This window comes from Neophocaena asiaeorientalis, unplaced genomic scaffold (assembly GCF_003031525.2).
Source record: "Neophocaena asiaeorientalis asiaeorientalis breed wild unplaced genomic scaffold, Neophocaena_asiaeorientalis_V1.1 scaffold141, whole genome shotgun sequence".
Lineage (NCBI taxonomy): Eukaryota > Metazoa > Chordata > Mammalia > Artiodactyla > Phocoenidae > Neophocaena > Neophocaena asiaeorientalis.
The window spans coordinates 2,939,825-2,960,640 of NW_020174267.1; the positions used below are offsets into that span (position 1 = coordinate 2,939,825).

Consider the following 20,816-nt stretch of genomic DNA (forward strand, 5'->3'; position numbering starts at 1 on the left):
GGGGGTGGGGGGGGGGGGGGGGGGGGGGGGTGGATAAACCCCAAAGATCAGAGGGGCTTTTCAGAGCTGCTGTGCAGTACCAGCTTTTCCCCTAAGGAACTAGCCCACCTGTAACCTGCTAAGAAGTGTCCTATTTCTACTCCTAAAAAGGATCCTGGATGTAAGGCTGTGCCTGAGGAAACTGGTCTTTCCCACGTTTCTGGAATTTCAGGTCACGTCTATGGTATAATCCCAACAATAGCTGACTTCCTAAAGAACAATTCTCTTACCCTAATCAAGCCAGCAAATTAATGGCTTTGGGACATGTTTACATTCATCTAAGCAAATGTGCCAGATTATATCAGATTTCCCAACGGCAACACCAAGTGTTAGTGGGAAGAGGAAGAAAAACTGGTAGACAATGGCTCACCTGTGAAGCAAAGAGCGATCCGTTTGACTGAACCATCAGACCTAATGAAAGGTTTTCACAGTGTACTTCTGGTGAAACTTCCTATTTATTTATGGGAGCTAAGCACGATCTGGAGAGACAAGCACCTAGCTAATCTGTGGGGAGCCGAGTACCCATCTCCTAAATAGTAGAAGGCGCAACAGAATAACAAAGATGATGATGAACGACAAGGAAGACCCCTGACTAGAGTGTACGGGCACCACTGCCATTTCCACGTCACCCAGGAGGAAACCGGCTCAGATGCTGTAGCCAAACACAGACAGTGAGATGCCAGGTCCCTGGGTTCACAGACCCCCGAGATTCACAAGACTCTGCTCAAGAAAAGATGACGAGGGCTTCCCTGGTGGCGCAGTGGTTGAGAGTCCGCCTGCCGATGCGGGGGACGCGGGTTCGTGCCCCGGTCCGGGAGGATCCCACATGCCGCGGGGCGGCTGGGCCCGTGAGCCATGGCCAGTGAGCCTGCGCTCCACAACGGGGGAGAGGCCACAACAGTGAGAGGCCCGCGTACCGCAAAAAAATAAAAAAATAAAGATGATGACACATCTTCCATTTTGCCAAGAAAAGTTCTGACAAGAAACCGAAGGTCTAAGTAAGTAGCAACTAGGTAAAAGAAGTGAAAAATGTCAATTTAAATTGTTTGGTTTTGGCTTTCAAGGACGATTTTAATTGTTTTTTAATAGAAAGTGTATACATTTAAGGTGTATAACATGTTGCTTTGATATAAATATACAGTGGGAAATAATTACTGTAGTGAAACCACTTAACATGGCCATCATGTAGTTGTCCTTTGTGTGTGTGTGCTATCTCAGTAAATTTCAAGTATACAATACAGTCAAATGAAAATTCTTTAAAAAGTAAATAGGTAAAAGGGATATCCAGGATCAAGTTCATAAAGAGCCCTTCAGCTCCTGACACTGGTGTATCTGTGGCAATTCCTTTGTAAAGACACCTGAAATCCTTACTCCTTTTATACTAGTTAAGACCAGGGTAATCTATGGAATAATTCTATGGGCATTTCTCAATACGAAAGCGCTGGAAACATCAGACCAGGTCTTATTAAAACTGCTATAGTACATACTAAAGAAAAAGACTTTGAATGAACGGTAACAAATTCTCCCCAAAATTACTAAAAACAATGAAAACTTTCAAGTTTCATCCCAAACATCTGTTTTCTTTAATACTGTCGTGACCAATCACAACTCTACAACACAGTGAGCGGGCCTGTGCGCGGCACGGGCTCCACTGGCGTCTCCCGTCAGTGAGCGGAATTACAGCGGATATGATTGGATGGGTCACTTCAAAATACAAACATTCCCTGTCTCAAAGACATTCTTTTCTCCTAGATTTAATTTTATAGATCCAATCACTGAAGCTTACTACGAAATACAACTTTGTGTAAATAAAGGTGTTCACGAACAACAGTCTCCATAAATACCACTCTGAGCTTGAGGCGTGAAAACAGCAAACATCAACTTGATAACACGGGTGACCGTGAGTGAAAGTTACCAAAAGCAGCCCGGACCTGAGAGAAATCTTTTCGTTGTATTTGTGTAAGGTTTGCTTAAACAACAAAATTGGCTTAATGCAAATAGCAAGCCTCTGTAGTGCGGTGTAAATGAGTATAGTCGTTAAGAAAAAAATTTTTTTCCCCGGGTACAGTGTGTTTTCCTTACTTTTTTACTGAAGTGTACTTGATGTGCGATATCATATAAGTCACACGTGTACAATGTAGTGATTCACAATTTTTACTAGTTATAAAGTTTTTACTTTACAGAGAACTTTCCCAAAAGGCTCCTGATAGTTCAGGAAAGGTACACACTTTGGTTCCGAATGACACTTACCTTGCGGTAAATCATATGGCACATGGCTACTCTTAACCTCATCCCCGCACACTGAACATGATAGAAGTATAAGTGGTGCAGAATGGCCAAAACGAGCGTGCAGGCACTCAGCACTCCGGCATAGCCGTAGGCTTTGTACAAAGCAGCAGAATCAGTGGGATTGTAGTTTTCAAAATAACCAATAATCTTCCCCAAAATTATGGGCTGAACTACCCTGGTGCTTTCCTAAAAGTAAAGAAAAAAAGCCTTAATTAGAAATACAAGCCAAACCAGTTTTTCTTAACACAAACTTTGCTTTTATTATTACTTGTTAAAAAGGCATTTTGACAAAATGCAACATTCATGGTTAATCTGAAAGGAAAATCCACTACCTTCTATAACACAAGCAGACAACAGATTTAACCTTAAGCAAAAATTTTACGAAGACAATAAAGCCTTAGTACATTGTGCTTCGTACACTGTGGACGCTCAGTAAATATTACAACCGGTGCTTTAGAAAACACTTGGCAAAATACCAAGTAAGTCTTAGCTGAAGATAAGCTGAGGAAGGGTAAGAAATTTGCTTCCATATGAACAAGCCCTGCTGGCAGCCTGCCCCTGCCCCCTGTACTCTCAACGTCCCAGCCCAACAGAAAGTCAAGATGGTTCATGTACAGGAGACATGCTCTTGCCATCACCTTCTGTTTTAAGAGCCTTTATGAAATGAGACACTGGCATAAACACATCCACTCTTTCCCAACCCAAACTCCACATGTCCAAAGATCAAGAAAATGGAGCCCAGCTTCTGAGGGAGCATCACAAAGAAACAAAGCTTGGGAGGTTCGCAGGCTCTCAGCCCCAGGGGGCGCTGTGTGAATATGTCTCTACCCACTAGAAGCTGGGATGTTCCTTGGAGTCAAAAATTAAACAGGACAGAAGCCAAGCTAAAAAGTGATGTCATCCATGGTTCTCCATCCGCCATACACTGCAGCTGCTGGTTTGGAAGAAATGTTACCAATCATCTATTCCCCAAGGCCAAAATTAAAATCCTAAAACCAATGAGTTCGGAGGCATTGATGCTTACCCCCTGAGAAAGACTTAGTGAAAGCACTTTTCCTTCCCAAAACTAAAGGTACAACAGCAACACTTGCCCACCCTGCCAAATGGCTGCTCCACCCGGTAACCTACTTCCTCCCTCTACTCACCCCTCCAAAGTTACCCTTCTCCCCCATCAAGGAAAACCAAACACTCAACACAAATCCAAGTCACCAAAAGTAAACACCTCCGCCCTCCACAGACTTCTCAAAAGACAAAGTGCCAAAAGTTTGGAAATCTTCCTGGAACTCGGCTTTTCCTTTTAGACGATCGCTCCTTACTGACACAGACATGGTAAACAAATGACAGGTTGAATTTGATAGCTCTCTTCTGTCCTTCTGAAGCTGAAGAACCCACACACAAGAGGAAGGGATGGAGACTCCGAAACTCCAAACGCGAAACAAAACTAACATGCAGGGCTTCCCTGGTGGCGCAGTGGTTGAGAGTCCGCCTGCCGATGCAGGGGACGCGGGTTTGTGCCCCGGTCCGGGAGGATCCCACATGCCGCGGAGCGGCTGGGCCCGTGAGTCATGGCCGCTGAGCCTGCGCGTCCGGAGCCTGTGCCCCGCAACGGGAGAGGCCACAGCAGTGAGAGGCCCGCGTACCGCAAAAAGAAAAAAACAACTAACATGCATTTTGTGCTCAACCAACTAGTACCCAATCAGGATATTTACAGAAAGCTGTCCCCGTCCCTCAAATCGGTGTGACATCAAACCCCAACCCTCCTGTCTTGCTCTACACACATGTTCACAGGCTGCACCAGCTGCCTCGCCTTCCATGAGGTCACGGAAGGCTTCATCTACTACAGACAAGTAAGGCAACACTGTTTAGTTGAACAATCATGATGAGTAAGATCATCAGATCAGAACAAGATAATCAGCTCTCAAGGACACAAAGGCTCACTGTTACATTTTCAGCATGCCCCTTCATTCACCCCTAGAGGCATTAAGAGTTCATGGGAGAGTCCCTCATACAGTAGATGGTAAAACACACTGTTTAGAATTTACTGAGATGGAAATCTGGAGGCTTACGCAGAGAAGCAAGAATGTCAAACTGTACAGACGGGCAGTCCCAGCCCGGGTATGGCCAAGGGCAGCCCGGTGCTGCAACCTACAAACCTGGGACTCTCCACCAGAAGCCCAGTGGTAACACTTGCCGTCCCAAACTTACCTAAAACTTATAATTATCTTTGGGAATCACCGTTCCCTGTTACTCAGCTCTCCGTTTGAGCCTAATGTCGGAAACCCACCAAAGAGAATACCGACAGATGCAACAAATTCAGCAAAAAAGAGTACAAAATAAAGGCAGATCACTACTGCCTAAGCGTCATGATTTTTTCACTGAGACCGTCTTTAATAACTCAATTGAGCAAACAGTCTCATTAAGGAGTAATGCCAGGGACTTCCCTGGTGGTCCAGTGGTAAAGAATCCGCCTTACAATGCAGGGGACACAGGTTCAATCCCTGGTCAGGGAACTACGATCCCACATGCCGCGGGGCAACTAAGCCCACGTGCCACAACTACTGAGCTCGTGCACCTCAACTAGAGGCCGTGTGCTCTGGAACCCGCACGCCACGACTACAAAGCCCACGCACCCTGGAGCCTGTGCTCCACAACTAGAGAAAACCCGTACGCCACAACTAGAGAGAAGCCCACACACCACAACAAAGATCCCACGTGCCGCAACTAAGACCCGATGCAGCAAAAATATTAAATGAATTAAATAAATAAATCTTTTTTAAAAAAAAAAAAAAGAGTAATGCCAGTCCGTGGCCCAAAGCTTCCAAACTGCTGTCTGTTCCTGAGCCTAACTCTCAACTAGTGAGAAATAAAACAACTGAAACAATATTCATCATCAAACCTGAAACTAACCAAATGAAAACTTTCTGGATAAGCAGGAACAAGGTCAAAAATTGCTCCAACAAACCCTTCATCTTTGGCGCCAACTTATGACCCAGTGAACATTCTTTCCATGAAGCAACTGAGAATACAGTTCTTTTTCCGCCACAAGAATTCGTCACAACTGCAAAACCACAAAGGAATCTTAAAACAACCCAATATAATACGACGAAGTCCCATTGTTCGATGTTTCACAAGACTCTCTCAGGCAAATATTTCTGGGTGGAGTCCTTCGTATTCAGCCTCCTGAAAGCACCTCACATTTAACCCCACCTCTTACTTCTTAGGGGTATTTCTTACACAGTTTGATGGTAGAACTTCCCCAGTAGGTACAGTTTCTCCTCCATGTTTCCCCATGTTCTTTCTTTCTAGTTTCTCCTCCATGTTTCCCCATGTTCTTTCTTTCTCTTTCTTCCTTCCTTTCTTTCTTTCTTTCCTTATTTACTTACATATTTATTTATTTATTTAATTCGGCTGCACCAGGTCTTAGTTGTGGCATGAGGGATCTAGTTCCCTGACCAGGGATCGAACCCGGGCCCCCCCCCCAGCACTGGGGGCACGGAGTCTTAGCCACTGGACCAGCAGGGAGGTCCCTCCCCCATGTACTTTAAATATTTCTTGCCCAACTCCGTCATCTCTGAGTCATGAGGGGAAAAAAAAAATTACAGGAAACAGAAACCATCTAACACACAAAGAAACAAATGAGTGAGCTTGGGGGAAAATGAATAGGCAGTTAATTTTTAGAAACTGGGGAAGAAGTGACCAAGTTAGAGTTGAGAAAGATACAGAGGCTAAGGAGGAAAAGCAGTGGATCTGGAGAAATAATGACCACCAGGATTCTGTATCTGTCTTCACTCCTCTTTTCCACAGTGGCCTTCGTTGTGACTGCATCACCTCGAGGGGTTAAGAGCCCTCACAGGCCTCAGGCCCAGCCTTCAGGAACTGGTTTAGGTTCAACAGATGAGGGATGGAGCCTTAAATTCCCTCTCCCTGGAAGATTCTGGATGCAGAAACTAACCTCATGTAAACATCTGCTATCTTCCTCTCCCGCATCACCATGGCATCTGAGTCTGGAGGGGCTACAGACCCGCTCTGAATGACTTACAAGTACCACCAAGGGTTTTAATCAGAATTCCATGAGACATATCGTACTTCCAAGAAATACCTATATGAACACAAGTCCTGAGGTTCCGGCTAAACGGGGGAAGGGGGGAGCCTTATGAGAGGTTACTAGGAAAAGCAGAGTAAACAAGTTAAGAAAGGTAGAGTTGGATTCCTTATGCAAACCCAATCTTCATTGACAAGATTCTTTTGTGATTTAGAGCCAACCTTCTCTTCCAGGTACAGAGAAGGAGAAGCCCTTACAAATGGAGTTATCAATGTAAATGTCCCTGTGTCTATTTCTCAAAAAACAGTCAGCTCAAAATAATCTTCACTCCAGAAATTCATATTCTAGGGTGGTGCATTCTGCTACCTTTCAACATTATTCTGTTTTTCTATTTTTGAAATGTTCTTTAAAATCTTCAGCGGGGGGGGGAAAAAAAAACAAAAAAACACACTGCAGGAAGCAGCTGAAAGAGGAGCACGGAGCTGTTTTCAGAAAAAAAAGTTGTTCTCATAAAGTCTTGGCTCTGCGAGCCTTCACTGGAAGCTGTGGCGGGAGAGGAAGCCTCAGGACAGAATGCAAAGAACACTGGCCTAGGAATCAGAACGCTGTGCTTCAGAACCCAGGTCTGCCACCTGCAAGTCACATGACCCCCTAAGCCCATCATGTGCCCTCCTGCACCTCCAGGGCCTTGTCTGTGGAAATACTTGCCTTGTCTACCTCAGAGGAATCCTGGGACTGCTAAATGCAATCAACAAACAGCTCAAAGTGCTCTGAAACCAGCCTAAAAACAAGTGCAAGCTATGATCACTTTATTATCCAGAAGTTCTGGGAAGAGACCTGTTCTATTCTGAATGGCAGAGGCTGGTTTCACAAAGGGTTGGAAAACTCATTGCTTCTTACAGGCGATCATAGCAGAACAAGCACTCTTGAGAAGTCATTCATAAAATCCAACTTTTCTGGAAAGTAACAAAATGTTTCGGTTCTAAGCAGATGTTTAAAATTCGAACCATTATAAATGCAGTCTTGTAAAAATGAGTCACATACTTGCCTGACTTCTTAAAAAACGACGGGTTGAGAAGGGTGGGGGGATAAGTGAAATAGGTGAAGGAGATTAAAAGGTACAGTCTTACAGTTATAATATAAATAAGGCAAGAGGATGTAACGTAGAGCACAGGAAATATAGTCAATAATATTGGAAAACTTTCTATGGTGACAGAGGGTAACTAGACTTATGGGGGTGATCATTCTGTAATGTATAGAAATATTTAATCACTACGTTGTATACCTGAAACGAATATAATATTGTTAAGTCAATCATGCTCCAATTTTTAAAAAACTTTTGTTATAATAAAAACTTACATATGTTTTAAAAAAAAGGAAAGAAAATTGATTGAAAAGCATCACCCTCATTTATGACTCAAGGTCATCACTACGGGTATTACTGATATCTAATGGCTAATGTATACACTCAAGAACCAGCAGGGTGCACACAGCAGGTCTGCTCTGCAGGTTCCCCCATATCCTTTGCTCAATGCTCCCTCTACCTCTCCCTTGCTGTGTGGCCCTCAGTGGCTGCTCATGGCCCACGGTATCTTTACCACCAGTAGCCATCCTCAGTCTTCTGGGTTGAGTGGAAGTGAGAGACATGTGGAAGGAAGTGTTGGGAAACAGATGCAAAGGCCCAGTACAGCTCTCAGGGAAGCGGAGGGTTCTGCTTCCTTCCAATCCATCAGATGAGTTCCAAGGTAGGTTGAATCAAACATGTGCCTCCCTACAGGCTCCACCTGGACCAGAGACAATCAGCAAAAGTGGCCTCAGAAAAAGGCCAAATGAGGCCTTTCTAAGGGTAAGGTGGGGGCCATTGCTAAGGGTCCCGGGAACAATACATAACCCCTCTCAGGGGAAGGGACTGGGCAAACCCACACTTGCTTTTTGAGGTCACCCCACTTATACACCAGCAAGCGGGCAGAGACCTCATCTCTCAGGGAGAAGGCCCCCGATGACCTGGGGAGGCAGCCTCTGTGTCTCTGGCCCAGGCAGAGGCTTCAGGCTCCTCCACTCCAACCTGAGGGCCCTGGGCAGGCAGAGACCCGTCCTCCCCACCTGCGGTCCCCAGGAAGGTGCACACGGGAGCCAGGCGTGCTGGGAACTCGCTGGTTGTTCTGTTCTAGTTAGGGGTGGCCTGCAAGAGCTCCATGTTCAACGTCAGTCTGGTACTTGTTTCTCCAAGCATTATGATCACTCCTCAATTATCAGAGGACAGAGGTTTTCATACTTCAAAATCCTAATCCCGAAAGCCTCGCCCTGGGCTGGAATCACCTGACTCTTCCCGCTGGTGCCGGTAGTGCCGGGGGAGGCCCCGCCTGCACTGTGGTGGTCACAGCACACTCCATGGGAATCGTGGATGATCCATGAGGCGCTCTGTGCGCCAGAGGAATTAAAAGAGGGCTGGAGGTCACAAAGGAAGAAACATCTGCGTTTTAGAGAATCCAGGACGGAGTACTGAGTACACATCTTCCACTATCTGAAATACGAAGACCAGAGACTTCCCCGGTGGCACAGTGGTTAAGACTCTGCGTTCCCCATGCAGGGGGCTCAGGTTCGATCTCTGGTCAGGGAACTAGATCCCACATGCATGCCCCCAAAAAGAGTTCGCATGCCAGTGGTTAAGAATCCACCTGCCAGTGCAGGGGACTCGGGTTCGAGCCCTGGTCTGGGAAGATCCCCACAGGCCAGGGAGCAACTCAGCCCGTGCGCCACAACTACTGAGCCTGCGCTCTACAGCCCACGAGCCACAACTACTGAGTCCATGTGCCACAACTACTGAAGCCCGAGCACCTAGAGGCTGTGCTCCGCAAGAAAAGCCATGACAAGGAGAGGCCCCCGCACCGCAACAAAAGAGTAGCCCCCGCTCTCCGCAACTAGAGAAAGCCCGCATGCAGCAATGAAGACCCAACACAGCCATAAATAAATAAATAAATTTGTTGGGGAAGAGTTCGCATGCCACAACTAAGGAGCTCACCTGCCACAACCAAATAAATAAATAAATATTTTTTAAGATAAAATAAAATACAAAGACCAGCAAGCAGCACAGATGATCACAAAATGGGAAGTTGCTTCATAAGATCAATTATTTTTTTTTTTTAAGATCAATTATTTAACTAGCATTTATTGCATCTAACTCAGCAGTTTTAATCACTGAAAACCCAAAACAGCACCTGAAAATGAGTTTTAAAATGGAACAGATTCTTATTAGCTCTGCCATAAGGAATGATTTTTAACTTCCCCAAAACAGCAGTATGTCAAAAGGCAAGTCTAGGAAAACAGGAGTAGTTGTGTTGGATTTCAGGCTTCGTTTGACTGCCAATAAAATTCGATGCTTACTTCTCCTTGAGCTTTAACAGCCCTCAACTCCCTGAACTCCACTGCATCAGAACTAAGAGCTCTGCAAGTTATTATCCTAAGGACACAAATTCAGAATGAGCACCGTACGCCAGTCACAACACTCACCTAGGGAAGAGAGACCGCTGTCTAGTTTTATACTGTAAACCACCATGAGTTCTGCCACTTATTATCCTAACCAGCCCAGCTGGTCCTACCCAGCTATCACTCGGAGACCTCAGGCCCGGGGCACACTTGTGTGCGGGAAGGTGTATTCAGACAACAGAACAGGAGAACTGCTCCACATCCCGGTAACCAACCTGGGATTCACTCTCGCTGAGCAGATGCAACTGCATGTTCACAGGGACGCAAGTTCTCAGCGAGCGCTCAGCAAGCAACTGGGCACTCTTACTAAAAAACAACATGGAACACCCCACCTGTGCCAGATTATCAATGTCCCACCGTAGCCACCATCCAAGACCTACTACCTTCCCCCTGGTCCATCTCAGGGAGCCCATCTGGAATGGTTTCGTAAAAGTGTGGATGGTTGTTTAGAACTTGGGTCACCGGAACAGTCACAACCTCATCCACTTACAGCCGGTAACGAGTGAAAGGTGGTTTCCTAAAGGGCCTCTCCTGGTCCATCTAAATATGGCATGACACTGCTGCTAGTGTCAAAGCCCTAGTAACTTCTTCACCCAGGAGGTGTGGTCACCTTGACTCCGCCCTCATTTATGTTCCCATCTGGCTTCCAGCTCCAGGAAGTCCTTAGCATCCTTTTTATTATCCTTAAACCAAGTTCAGGATGCATGCGTCTGAGACCATGAAAACAAAGCTCTCAAGACAAGCCCTCCTGACCCTGGACAAGCTCAGTCATTGAGACAGACATTCTCTTAAGTCAGAGCGTCCGAGATGGAACCTCAGTCCGTCCTTTATGCTTCGTGTGACCACAGGCACACTGTGTAACTACTTAGCACTCTGTATCTTCTTCTCTAAAATGGGGGTAATGTAAAACCTATGACTTTGTTGACTCAGCCAAAGAAATAATACTAATATCACATATAAAGTTCTTACAGCAGTCTGATACATAGTATTTTTCAAGAACTTAATATTTTTATTACCACACTAATAGTACTGCAGTCACCACCACCAGTTCTACTGAGTAGGAGACCCTGTTACTGCTACTAGCACTTCTAGTACTACTACTGAGATGAGCCCGCACGTTTGCCAGGTCCTCTACTCCCCCCTTTTCTGCCATGACTGCCCAACAACCAACCTTCTGAAAGAGGGGCCAGTGCTCTACCAGTTGCACCTTACGCAGCCCCCAGGCCTGGTTTTCCTGGACCCCTAGCAGGAAGTATTACTGGGGCTGGACAACTTTGGAATCAAAGCTCCCAGCACCCCAGTGCGGCCGATTCCCTCTCAGGAAGAACCCCAGTTCCTGTGGCCTCTCCCTCTGTGTCTGCTTCTCCCATAAGCTGCCACAGCAAAGACCTGGAGCTCATGTTAGGAGGTTAGGAATCCATCTAAAGTTTAGTGACCCCACCCAAGGGACCAACAGTGCAGGACAGCATGAAACACCTGCAGCTCGCTTCAAACCCAGCCACGTGGGCCACGCTCTGAGACCCACCTGCTTTCACCTTCTTCGGCATCTGGTACCAAAGAGAAACTAGAGAACCAGGGACAGCAGAGAAAGACCTGCTTCAGGATACAATCCAACACTAAACCCTGAGGCCACTCATCTGTGCTCACCCCAAACCAGGCACCTGGCATGAGCTGCAGGCACACCCCGAAGCCCCAAGGTTTCTGGACAAGCAGAATTCACGAGCGCTCGCTCTGTGAGGTCAGGAAATCCTACACACACAGTCCACACCAGCTTGCCGCCTGTATTTCAAACAGAGACTTACTGTGACTATGCAGAAACACCCTCATTGGGACAGCTGTACACAGGTCAAAGAAGGGCTGGGACAGACTGAAGGGCTCCTGCACCCTCTCCAACCCCTGAGGAAGTCGCATGGGTTTGCATCTCCACCCTGCCCTTCACAAGGCCACGGCAGTATCTAGGTGGTCAGTGCTCTCTCAAAGACGGAACACGGCCCCATATAGATGTCCCCACCCTCTGGCACAATGGCCAAGCCACCTTTGTCATCAACGAGAACTCAATCTCCCAGGACCATCCAGTCACCTGTGAGGTGACAGAATTCTCTGGTTTCTCCAGTTGTGTGGGGCAGACTTCACCTACCCAGCTGCCCACTGCCCGCAGTGCCCTTCAGGACAACAAAGCCTTTTAAACAAGAGCCACACAATAAAAAAATGGGTGGAAGACCTAAATAAACATTCCTCCAAAAAAGACATACAGATGGCCCACAAGCACATTTTAAAATGCTCAACATCACTAATTATTACAGAAATACAAGTCAAAACTACAGTGAGATTTATCACCTCACACCAGTCAGAAAAGCCATCATCAAAAAACCTATAAACAATAAATGCTGGAGAGGGTGTGGAGAAAGGGAACCCTCTTGCACTGTTGGTGGGAATGTAAATTGGTACAGTCGCTATGGAGAACAGTATGGAGGTTCCTCAAAAAACTAAAAATAGAGCTACCACGTGACCCAGCAATCCCACTCCTGGGCATATACCTGCAGAAAACCATAATTACAAAAGATACATGCACCCCAATGTTCATTGCAGCACTATTCACAATAGCCAGGACATAGAAGCAACTTAAGTGTCCGTCGACAGACGAATGGATAAAGAAGATGTGGCACATATATACAGTGGAATAGTACTCAGCCATAGAAAGGAACAAAATTGTGCCATTTGCAGAGGCGTGGAGAGACCAAGAGACTGTCATACAGAGTGAAGTAAGTCAGAAAGAGAAAAACAAATATCATATAATATTGCGTACATGCGGAATCTAGAAAAATGGTACGGATGAACTTACTTGCAAAGCAGAAGTTGAGACACAAGGTACAGAACAAACTTACGGGCACCAAGGAGGGAATTGGGGGCGGGGGGGAGGCAGGAGAAAGTGGGACTGACATATACACCCTACTATGCAACAAAGAGATAACTAATGAGAACCTACTGTACAGCACAGGGAACTCTACTCAATGCTCTGTGGTGACCTAAATGGGAAGGAAATCTAAAAAAGAGGGGATATACGTATACATTAACTGATTCACTTTGCTGTACAGAAGAAATAACACAGCACTGTAAAGAAACTATACTCCAATAAAAATTTAAAAAAAGAGCCACACCTGCCACCTACAAACCACCTAGCAGACCCATCTCACCCCCAATAAAAACATATTTATGACAACTCACCTTCTCCACCTAAAACAACTCTTTCATAGCAACTGCATCTTCTATCCCTCCTGCTCTCACACACTCACAGGCTGGCCCTGTCCCTACGGCAGCACTAAGGTACCACAGAGAGCACGAGCCACCCAAGTGGATTTGCAGCAGACCTCCAGCAGGCTGCAGCTGGAATAGGCAGGCCGACTGGCACTGTGCCCCCAGGGAGAACTGTCTCACTAGGGGATCTTAACCCAGAACCTTCTGGGTCATGGTGGTCACTGACCTCACAGCTTTCTGCCTTAGGTTCTCCCCTGCACATCCCCCTCCTACACCGTCTGCAAACTACCAAGGCTCTGCTTTCAACCAGCAATCCACTCCCACAGCCAGGGACCAAAACCAGAACGTGTGGTGCACAGAACTCGTGGGGAAGCTGGAGCTCCTCCCCGTGGGGGGCTTTGGCTCTCAGTGTCCGGCCCGCTGGGAAGGGCCAGCCCAGCGAAGGGTGTGCTCTTCCGAGCTCTGGGCAGCTCCAACTCAGATGCAGGGCCACGGGTTCTGTTCCGCTGGAAGGGGGAAGGTGAAGATACCTTCTTAGGAAAGTATTTATCAGATGTGACCTGGTCAAGTTAACAGTTATTTGTTGAACGTCTGTAAAATGTCTTATGTTGCTGTGGGCTCAGGTCCAAGTTTACTTTCTCCAAACCCCAGGGCACATCTTCTTTGAGGTTTTGCTGGATTTTCTTTTGGTCAAGGATCACTTTCAGCAGTTATACTGAGCACCGAGAACATCGTAACATAATATGCCTTTCCTTTTCAGCACCATCCCTCCACGACACTACGTTTTTAATCAGTTAAAAGAAAAATAGTAACCCCCTGAAGGTCCACTCCTTTTAAGGACCTGTCCATTCTAAAGCTAAATACAACCGCTGGGCTACATGTTTCCTAGACAAGGTTTATCCTCGGACCTTAAACGACTGGCCTCTCCCCACCCGTCGCATCCATCTCATTACTGACCGAAAAGCAATGCGCTGTATGTAACAGCTTTTACCTCAATTAACGTAAAAATTCCCAAAACTAAATAGGATTTCCAGTAACACTTTATGATTGCTTTCGTTAAAGAAGGCTCCCGTGCATCCTTCTCGGCTCTCAACACTTCTCGATCCCAGTACCTGCAATGAGAAACCAAGCACAGTAAAGAACAGCCCTGCCACGGGTAAAACAGGGGAGGTGGCAGAGTGGAAGATAGGCCTTGACTACAGGGCACTCTGTGGCTGTTCCATCAATGCTGGTTAACTGCTTGCAGGGCTCCGGAAAGAGGAGGGTGCAGACCCTGAAGGACCAGAAAAACAGGCTCTGAGGGGACAGTCACAGTCTCGGAAACAAGTTACTTCCAAGCTTTGCTGTATTCACAGCACCATGAGTAGCTCAAGAGGGCAGACAGCCTCCTCCAGGGACACCACCTCCGGGGACAGAGCTCAGCATCCAGGGCCTTGGCTGCTGGCTCCCTCCCCTTCCACAAACGCACAGGAAACACGGGAAACACGGTTCCCCCCCCACCCCGGCCTCCAAAGTGGGCTAAGCCCAGGGTCAGCCCCAGGCGGGTGAGCGTGCAATGCCACGGGCGAGGAGGCTGCAGAAGAACCCAGAGGAAGGTAAAACCCACTCCAAACCACTAGCCTCACGTAGAAGCTCTCACCCTTCCTTCCCCTTCCCCTCAATGCCTGCTACTTACCCCTGCAGCTCTTCCCCGAGGTGCTTGGAGCGATCTTCCGGAAGCACTGAGTACATGTCATCTTCTTCTAATCTGCGTTTGTGACCGATTTTAAACAAGGGGTTTAGCCACCTGTTAAAAATTAAAGGAGAGTGACATATATCCAAACTACACATCTAATTAGAATCCCACATCGACGGCCTTTGTCTTTAAAAAAATTTAAAAAGAGGCCTACAGAAATAGGTCTACATTTTAAATATACAGAGATATGGGGGAAGAAAATTAGGTGCGTGTTTACACACACACACACACACACACACACTCACACTCTCTCTCTCTCTCAACTCTATACACCGAGAGGCCCTGGAAGAAGTGACACGCTGGTAGCAAGGAGCATTCAAGTCTCCAGATCTTGGTGTTTTGTTTTTTTAACATACACAGTAATAATTTTTTTTATTCTTCTAATGAAAACTTTTAAGGGTCAACTCTCAGCAGCTTTCAAATAACACAGTATAATTAACCACAGTCACTATGCTGGACATTACGTCTCCGTGACTTATTTCTTTTATAACTGAAGTTTGTGCCTTTTGGTCCCCTTCACCCAGATCTCGGCTTTTTAATATCCTTCCTAAGAGGAACCAGCGCTCCTTGAAGCAATGGCTGATTCCAAGGTTGGTTCAGTGTGTCAGCACCTGACAATTAGCTTTTTTCATCATAAGTGCCTGCCTGACATGCACCCAGCCCTTGACCCCAACAAGGCAGAAGTGCAGGTACAAGCTCACCACGCACACGTGCTCTCCCGCTCTCCCTCCCTCCCTCCCTCCCTCCCTCTCCCTCTCTCTCTGGGGCTGTGTGACCTCAGGTGTGCCTTGTACCCTTCAAGACATGTGAGTGGTAAACCTTGCCATTTCAGAACTCCCTCCTGGTTGTTGCTGAGACATGTCTCACAATCTTAAGAACCACAAGGGCCGGGCCAGCCACAACATGGGCCCCAGAAGAGGAGATTTCTGTGCGGGCCGCTGTAACTAGACCAGGTCCAGGTGAGTAGAGCCCCAGGCATTCCCAGCAACAGCATCACCATCGACAGGCCAGGACCAACGGCAGAGAAAGTACAAGGTGGGCCTGGACATCTTGCACCCCAAAATAAGGAAGCTCTAAAGTAATCACAAGGATGTGTGCAAAAGACAGAGAAGCCAGCTTGAAGGGCTCTTGCTAGCCAAATCTGGGATACTTTAGGTATTAAATAAATGTCAGTGAATTATAACCCATTAAATAACAAAAGAATCCATGACTTTATTGCTTCATGAACAGGAGAGAAGGGAAAGCTGTTGCAGTCTAGAATGCAAACAAATATAGAAGGAACAATGGAGTCAGAAAATTATCAATGGAAGTTAAACCTCGTGGATGAAAGCTTGTGTGAACCATGATATTTACATAATCTCAAACTACCTCTCTACAAATTATTTATTATTAATGGAAAAAACAGTAACTATACAAAGGGCTAAAAAAAACATTATCCAAATCCATTATGCATTATTTAAATAATGATTAATATGCAGAGACAGCCCAAAGGTTAACACCATTCTACTCACTTTGCCAGAGTAAGGAAATTTCCAAGGCCAGACAATAATAACCCATGAAAGCAGAGACCACACTTCTTTTTTTTTTTTTTGGCTGTGTTGGGTTTTCGTTGTTGCGCGCGGGCTTTCTCTAGCTGTGGCTCGTGAGCTCTAGAGCGCAGGCTCAGCAGTTGTGGCGCACGGGCTCAGTTGCTCCATGGCACATGGGATCTTCCTGGACCAGGGATCAAACCCATGTCCCCTGCATTAGCAGGCGGATTCCCAACCACTACGCCACCAGGGAAGCCCCACACTTCTTTTATTGCGTTATTCCTAGCACAATACAGGTAGAAAGGAGATGCTAAAGAATTCTTTGTTGAAAAAATGAATGTCTATGAATTATTAAAGAAGCAGTAAGAGAGACTAAGCTTCAGATTTTGCTAACCCTGGTAGCTTGGCACCTCTAAAGATCCCCAGACCAGGAGGCAGAAGACTGGATTCTAGTCCCTCAGTGGTACTGAGGCCCCAGGGCCTCAACTGTCCCCACCATCTCCTTCTCCACTCCAGTTCCGCATCTCCATGACCCTTAATATCTCTAGGTCTCAATTTCCTTCCAAAGTAAAAGTATAAATCTGCGAGCATCACCACTAAACAGGTTTGAAAAATGTTTTGCCATTTATCCTACACTTATTCCCTCCCAAAAACGCTCAGGGAATTAACACTGGGATTTACCCTGAAAAGGCCCTCTTTAAAAGTCTACTTGCACAGGAAAAGACGCTCAACATCACTCATTGTCAGGGAAATGCAAATGAAAACCACAATGAGATGCCACCTCACATATATTAGGATGGCTATTATCAGGAAGGAAGGAAGGAAGGGAGGGAGGGGAATAAGTGTTGGCAAGGATGTAGAGAAACTGGAACTCTTGCACACTGCTGCTGGAAGTGTAAAATGGTATAGTCACAAAGGACAGATACTGTATGATTCCACTTCAATGAAGTACTCAGTCAAAATCAGAGAGAAACAAAGTAGTGCTGTGGTTGCCAGGGGCGGGAAGGAAGGAGAGTGGGGAGTTAGTGTTTAATGACACTAAGGCAGGATGAAAAGAGTTCTGGAAATTGGTTGCACAATGATGTGAATGTACTTCACACTACTGAGCCATGTGCTTAAAAATGGTCAAGATGGTAAATGTTATTTTATATGCATTTTACCACAATTTTTAAAAATGTAATGATACTTTGCTGCTTTCTGATTGCATGACCTTGAATTAGCCACATGACCTCTCAGTACTGGCCTCCAGCAAAAGGGGAGAACACCTGGAGGTAATAACACCTCCCTGGGCTGCTGAGCCATCAACTGAAAGGAGCAGTGTTGCTCTGAACACTACAAAGTCCCATCAGACAAAGAGCAGAGCTCACCATGACAGCGATCTTGAGGAATCCCGTGTGGGCCCCAGCAGAAAACAGATGAAGCTGCTCAATTAGGCAAATGTCTTTCCCCACAGCTCTTGATTTAAGGACCCTCACAAATCCCTTCACTTCCCAAATCTGGGTACCATATCAAGGCATGAGGGTTTTCACTTCCATCAGATGGCAAGCTCACTGACGGGAGCCTAAAGTATGTGTCGCCACCTGAACAGTTAGACATGGAGACCTGAGTCAATTGGCACCCTGACTCCAATTTAACACTGACAGCACTGAGACCACTGCCAAAGTAGCCATCCCTCAACCCAGTTCCAACCCAAGAGTCGTCCTCGCCACCATGATACTCTCTCCTCCCCCACCCTCCCACAAGTCTTCATCCACAGCAGCACTTCCCTCCTAACTGTCCCACCAGAGACCACAACTCCCTCCAGGCAATGACAACTCACGTACCATGTGGGATCTCCATGGGCCTCGCGGGCCACGGTGCCTGGCACAGATACCACTGGAACCTATCCAGCGTGACATCAGAACACCCACAGTGCTGATGAACTATCTTGAAACGGGTCACCACCCTGGCTTTCCTGGAGTGGCCCACAGCCAAATCCAATTAGACGTGGGTGGCAATGTTCAAGCTAGAATCTTCTCTCCTTTCCTCTGTAACTTTCCCCTTTTCTTTTCTTTTTTTTTAATTAATTTATTTTTTTGGCTGCATTGGGTCCTCGCCGCTGCCCATGGGCCCTCTCTAGTTGCGGCGAGTGGGGGCCGCTCCTTGTTGCGGTGCGCGGGCTTCTCATTGCTTTGGCCTCTCTTATTGTGGAGCACGGGCTTCAGTAGCTGTGGCATGCGGGCTCTAGAGCGCAGGCTCAGCAGCCGTGGCGCACGGGCCTAGCTGCCCCGTGGCATGTGGGATCTTCCCGGACCAGGGATCGAACCCGTGTCCCCTGCATTGGCAGGCAGATTCTCAACCACTGCGCCACCAGGGAAGTTCCCCCCATTTCTTAAAACTTGCTCAAAATCCATTTTCTCATCCCTGCTCTTTTTATCCACTTCCTGTTCTAAGCGAAGCAGCAATGCAAGCTGCGTGCCCCCAGCTCCCTCCATACCCTCTACCCTGGGGTCCACCAGGGTCCTCCCAGGCTGTGGGCACTGCAGAGCCTTCCTGCCTCCGGGCTTCCAGGCCTTTTCTGGTTCACCCCTGGCCTCCTTATCTCCCTTTCCTCCCACCAGCTAATCCCCTCCTTTCACTTCTTCATAGTGTCCCTTGTCTTGTCACCACACGTCTTCCAAATACTTTTTCCCACGCTACAACCAAGACTGAGAATCTACAACTACTGTGCATGGGTAACCATCCTCAGCGCCTCCTCAAAAATCATTTTTTTAATTAATTTTTATTGGAGTAGAGTTGATTTAGTGTTGTGTTAGTTTCTACTGTTCAGCAAACTAAATCAGTTATACGTATACCTATATCCACTCTTTTTTAGATTCTACTCCCATACAGGTCGTTACAGAGTACTGAGCACAGTTCTGTGTGCTCTACAGTAGGTTATTACTTATCTATTTGGTATATAGCAGTGTGTATATGTCAATCCCAGTCTCCCAGTTTATCCCTCCCCTCCAAAAAAATTTTTTCGACACATTTGCATGCAATTCAGTTAACACTGAGAATAAAACAAGGAATCACAAGTAAAATATTACTTATGCTGACCACCTCCTAAGGTTCTGAAGGAATTGAAGCAGTATTGGTTGGAACTAACAAGTAAGGGGCCTCACAACCAGCAGGTGACACCTTACCTACTTAGCACAGCACACACGTCCACCAACAGATACAGGACTCAATTCGTCACCAAGATCCCTCTATGCCGCTGAGTGCCTGCGCTGACTCACCTCTGAATATCTGGCCTTTAGTGTCTGTTCCAATCCAACGCTTTCTCCCAAACTATTAAACTTCTTCCCCCATGAGGGATGACAGAGCTCTTGCTTCCAAGTTCCAGATATCCCTCCGGAGAGTAAGGAGTATGACTATGACTGCCTACCCAAGCAAGCCTTTGATGCTACTCATTGGGATTTGTGAAACCACAGAGCAAAGGAAAGAAACTACCTTACTTGGGTCAAAGAACCATTCCAGCAGCTGAATCAAATGCACGTGAACAAGTAATTCACATTTTCTTAATTAAAAGGATGCCTAGGGGACTTCCCTGGCAGTCCAGTGGTTAAGACTCTGTGCTTCCACTGCAGGGGGTGCGGGTTCGATCGCTGCTCAGGGAACTAAGATCCTGCATGTCATGCGGTGTGGCCAAAAACAAGGATGTCTAACTCAAGATTAAAGAACTGATAGAATTTATGAAGTTATCTTGATGCTTCCACAGAGTGCGCAGCGCATCGGTGCATGGGAAATAAACAGCAATGCGTCTAGGTTAATTTAGGATACATGGCGTCTCATACAGCTGCAGAGCTGTGCCTCATGCTTCTTCAGTAGTCTGGGTCTGCCCACACTATGTACACCTGATGTTTTCTTTTTCTTTCCTTTTTTTTTTAGTATTTATTTAGGCTGCGCCAGGTCTTAGTTGCGGCACACCGTACCTTCGTTGCAGCGCGTGGGATCTTTGGTTGCGGCGTTCAGACTTCTTAGTTGCAGCATGCATGCGGGATCTAGTTCCCCAACCAGGGATAGAACCCAGGCCCCCTGCATTGGGAGTGTGGAGTCTTATCCATTGGACCACCAGGGAAGTCCCATCCCCTGCTATTTTCTATTCTAGCCTACTTCATTGCAAAAGAAATGCCAGTCATGATATACCCATAATGACAGGAGCATTATTCACAGTACCCAAAAGGTGGAAGCAATGATGAATGAATGGAAAATCAAAGTGTGGTACACATGTATGCTGGAATGTTACTGAGTCTCAAAGAAGGAAATTCTGACACAGGCTGTAACATAGATGAACCTTAAGGATATTATGCTAAGTGAAATAAGCCAGTCACACAGAGACAAATACCATATGATTCAACTTAAATGAAGTATCCAAAGAGTCAAAAATGACAAACACAGAAAGTAGAATGGTGACTACCAG

The 20,816-nt window shown here is 46.5% G+C and overlaps 1 protein-coding gene across 13 annotated transcripts in view; it reads right to left on the minus strand.

Moving 5' to 3' along the window:
* Window positions 1-20,816, minus strand: part of ABCC4 (ATP binding cassette subfamily C member 4 (PEL blood group)) — a 215,403-nt gene that overhangs the window by 157,488 nt on the left and 37,099 nt on the right. For 9 of the 13 annotated variants that reach the window (XM_024755273.1, XM_024755272.1, XM_024755278.1 and 6 more), the window contains exons 2-4: window positions 14,787-14,897; window positions 14,103-14,223; window positions 2,290-2,514 (exon numbers count right to left, since the gene is read on the minus strand). In XM_024755273.1, the coding sequence (XP_024611041.1) occupies window positions 2,290-2,514; window positions 14,103-14,223; window positions 14,787-14,897 (457 nt within the window). Of the gene's footprint in view, window positions 1-2,289; window positions 2,515-5,562; window positions 5,676-13,641; window positions 14,058-14,102; window positions 14,224-14,786; window positions 14,898-20,816 lie in introns of those variants that run through there. The other 4 variants (XM_024755282.1, XM_024755283.1, XM_024755281.1 and 1 more) reach the window with 4 other exon arrangements.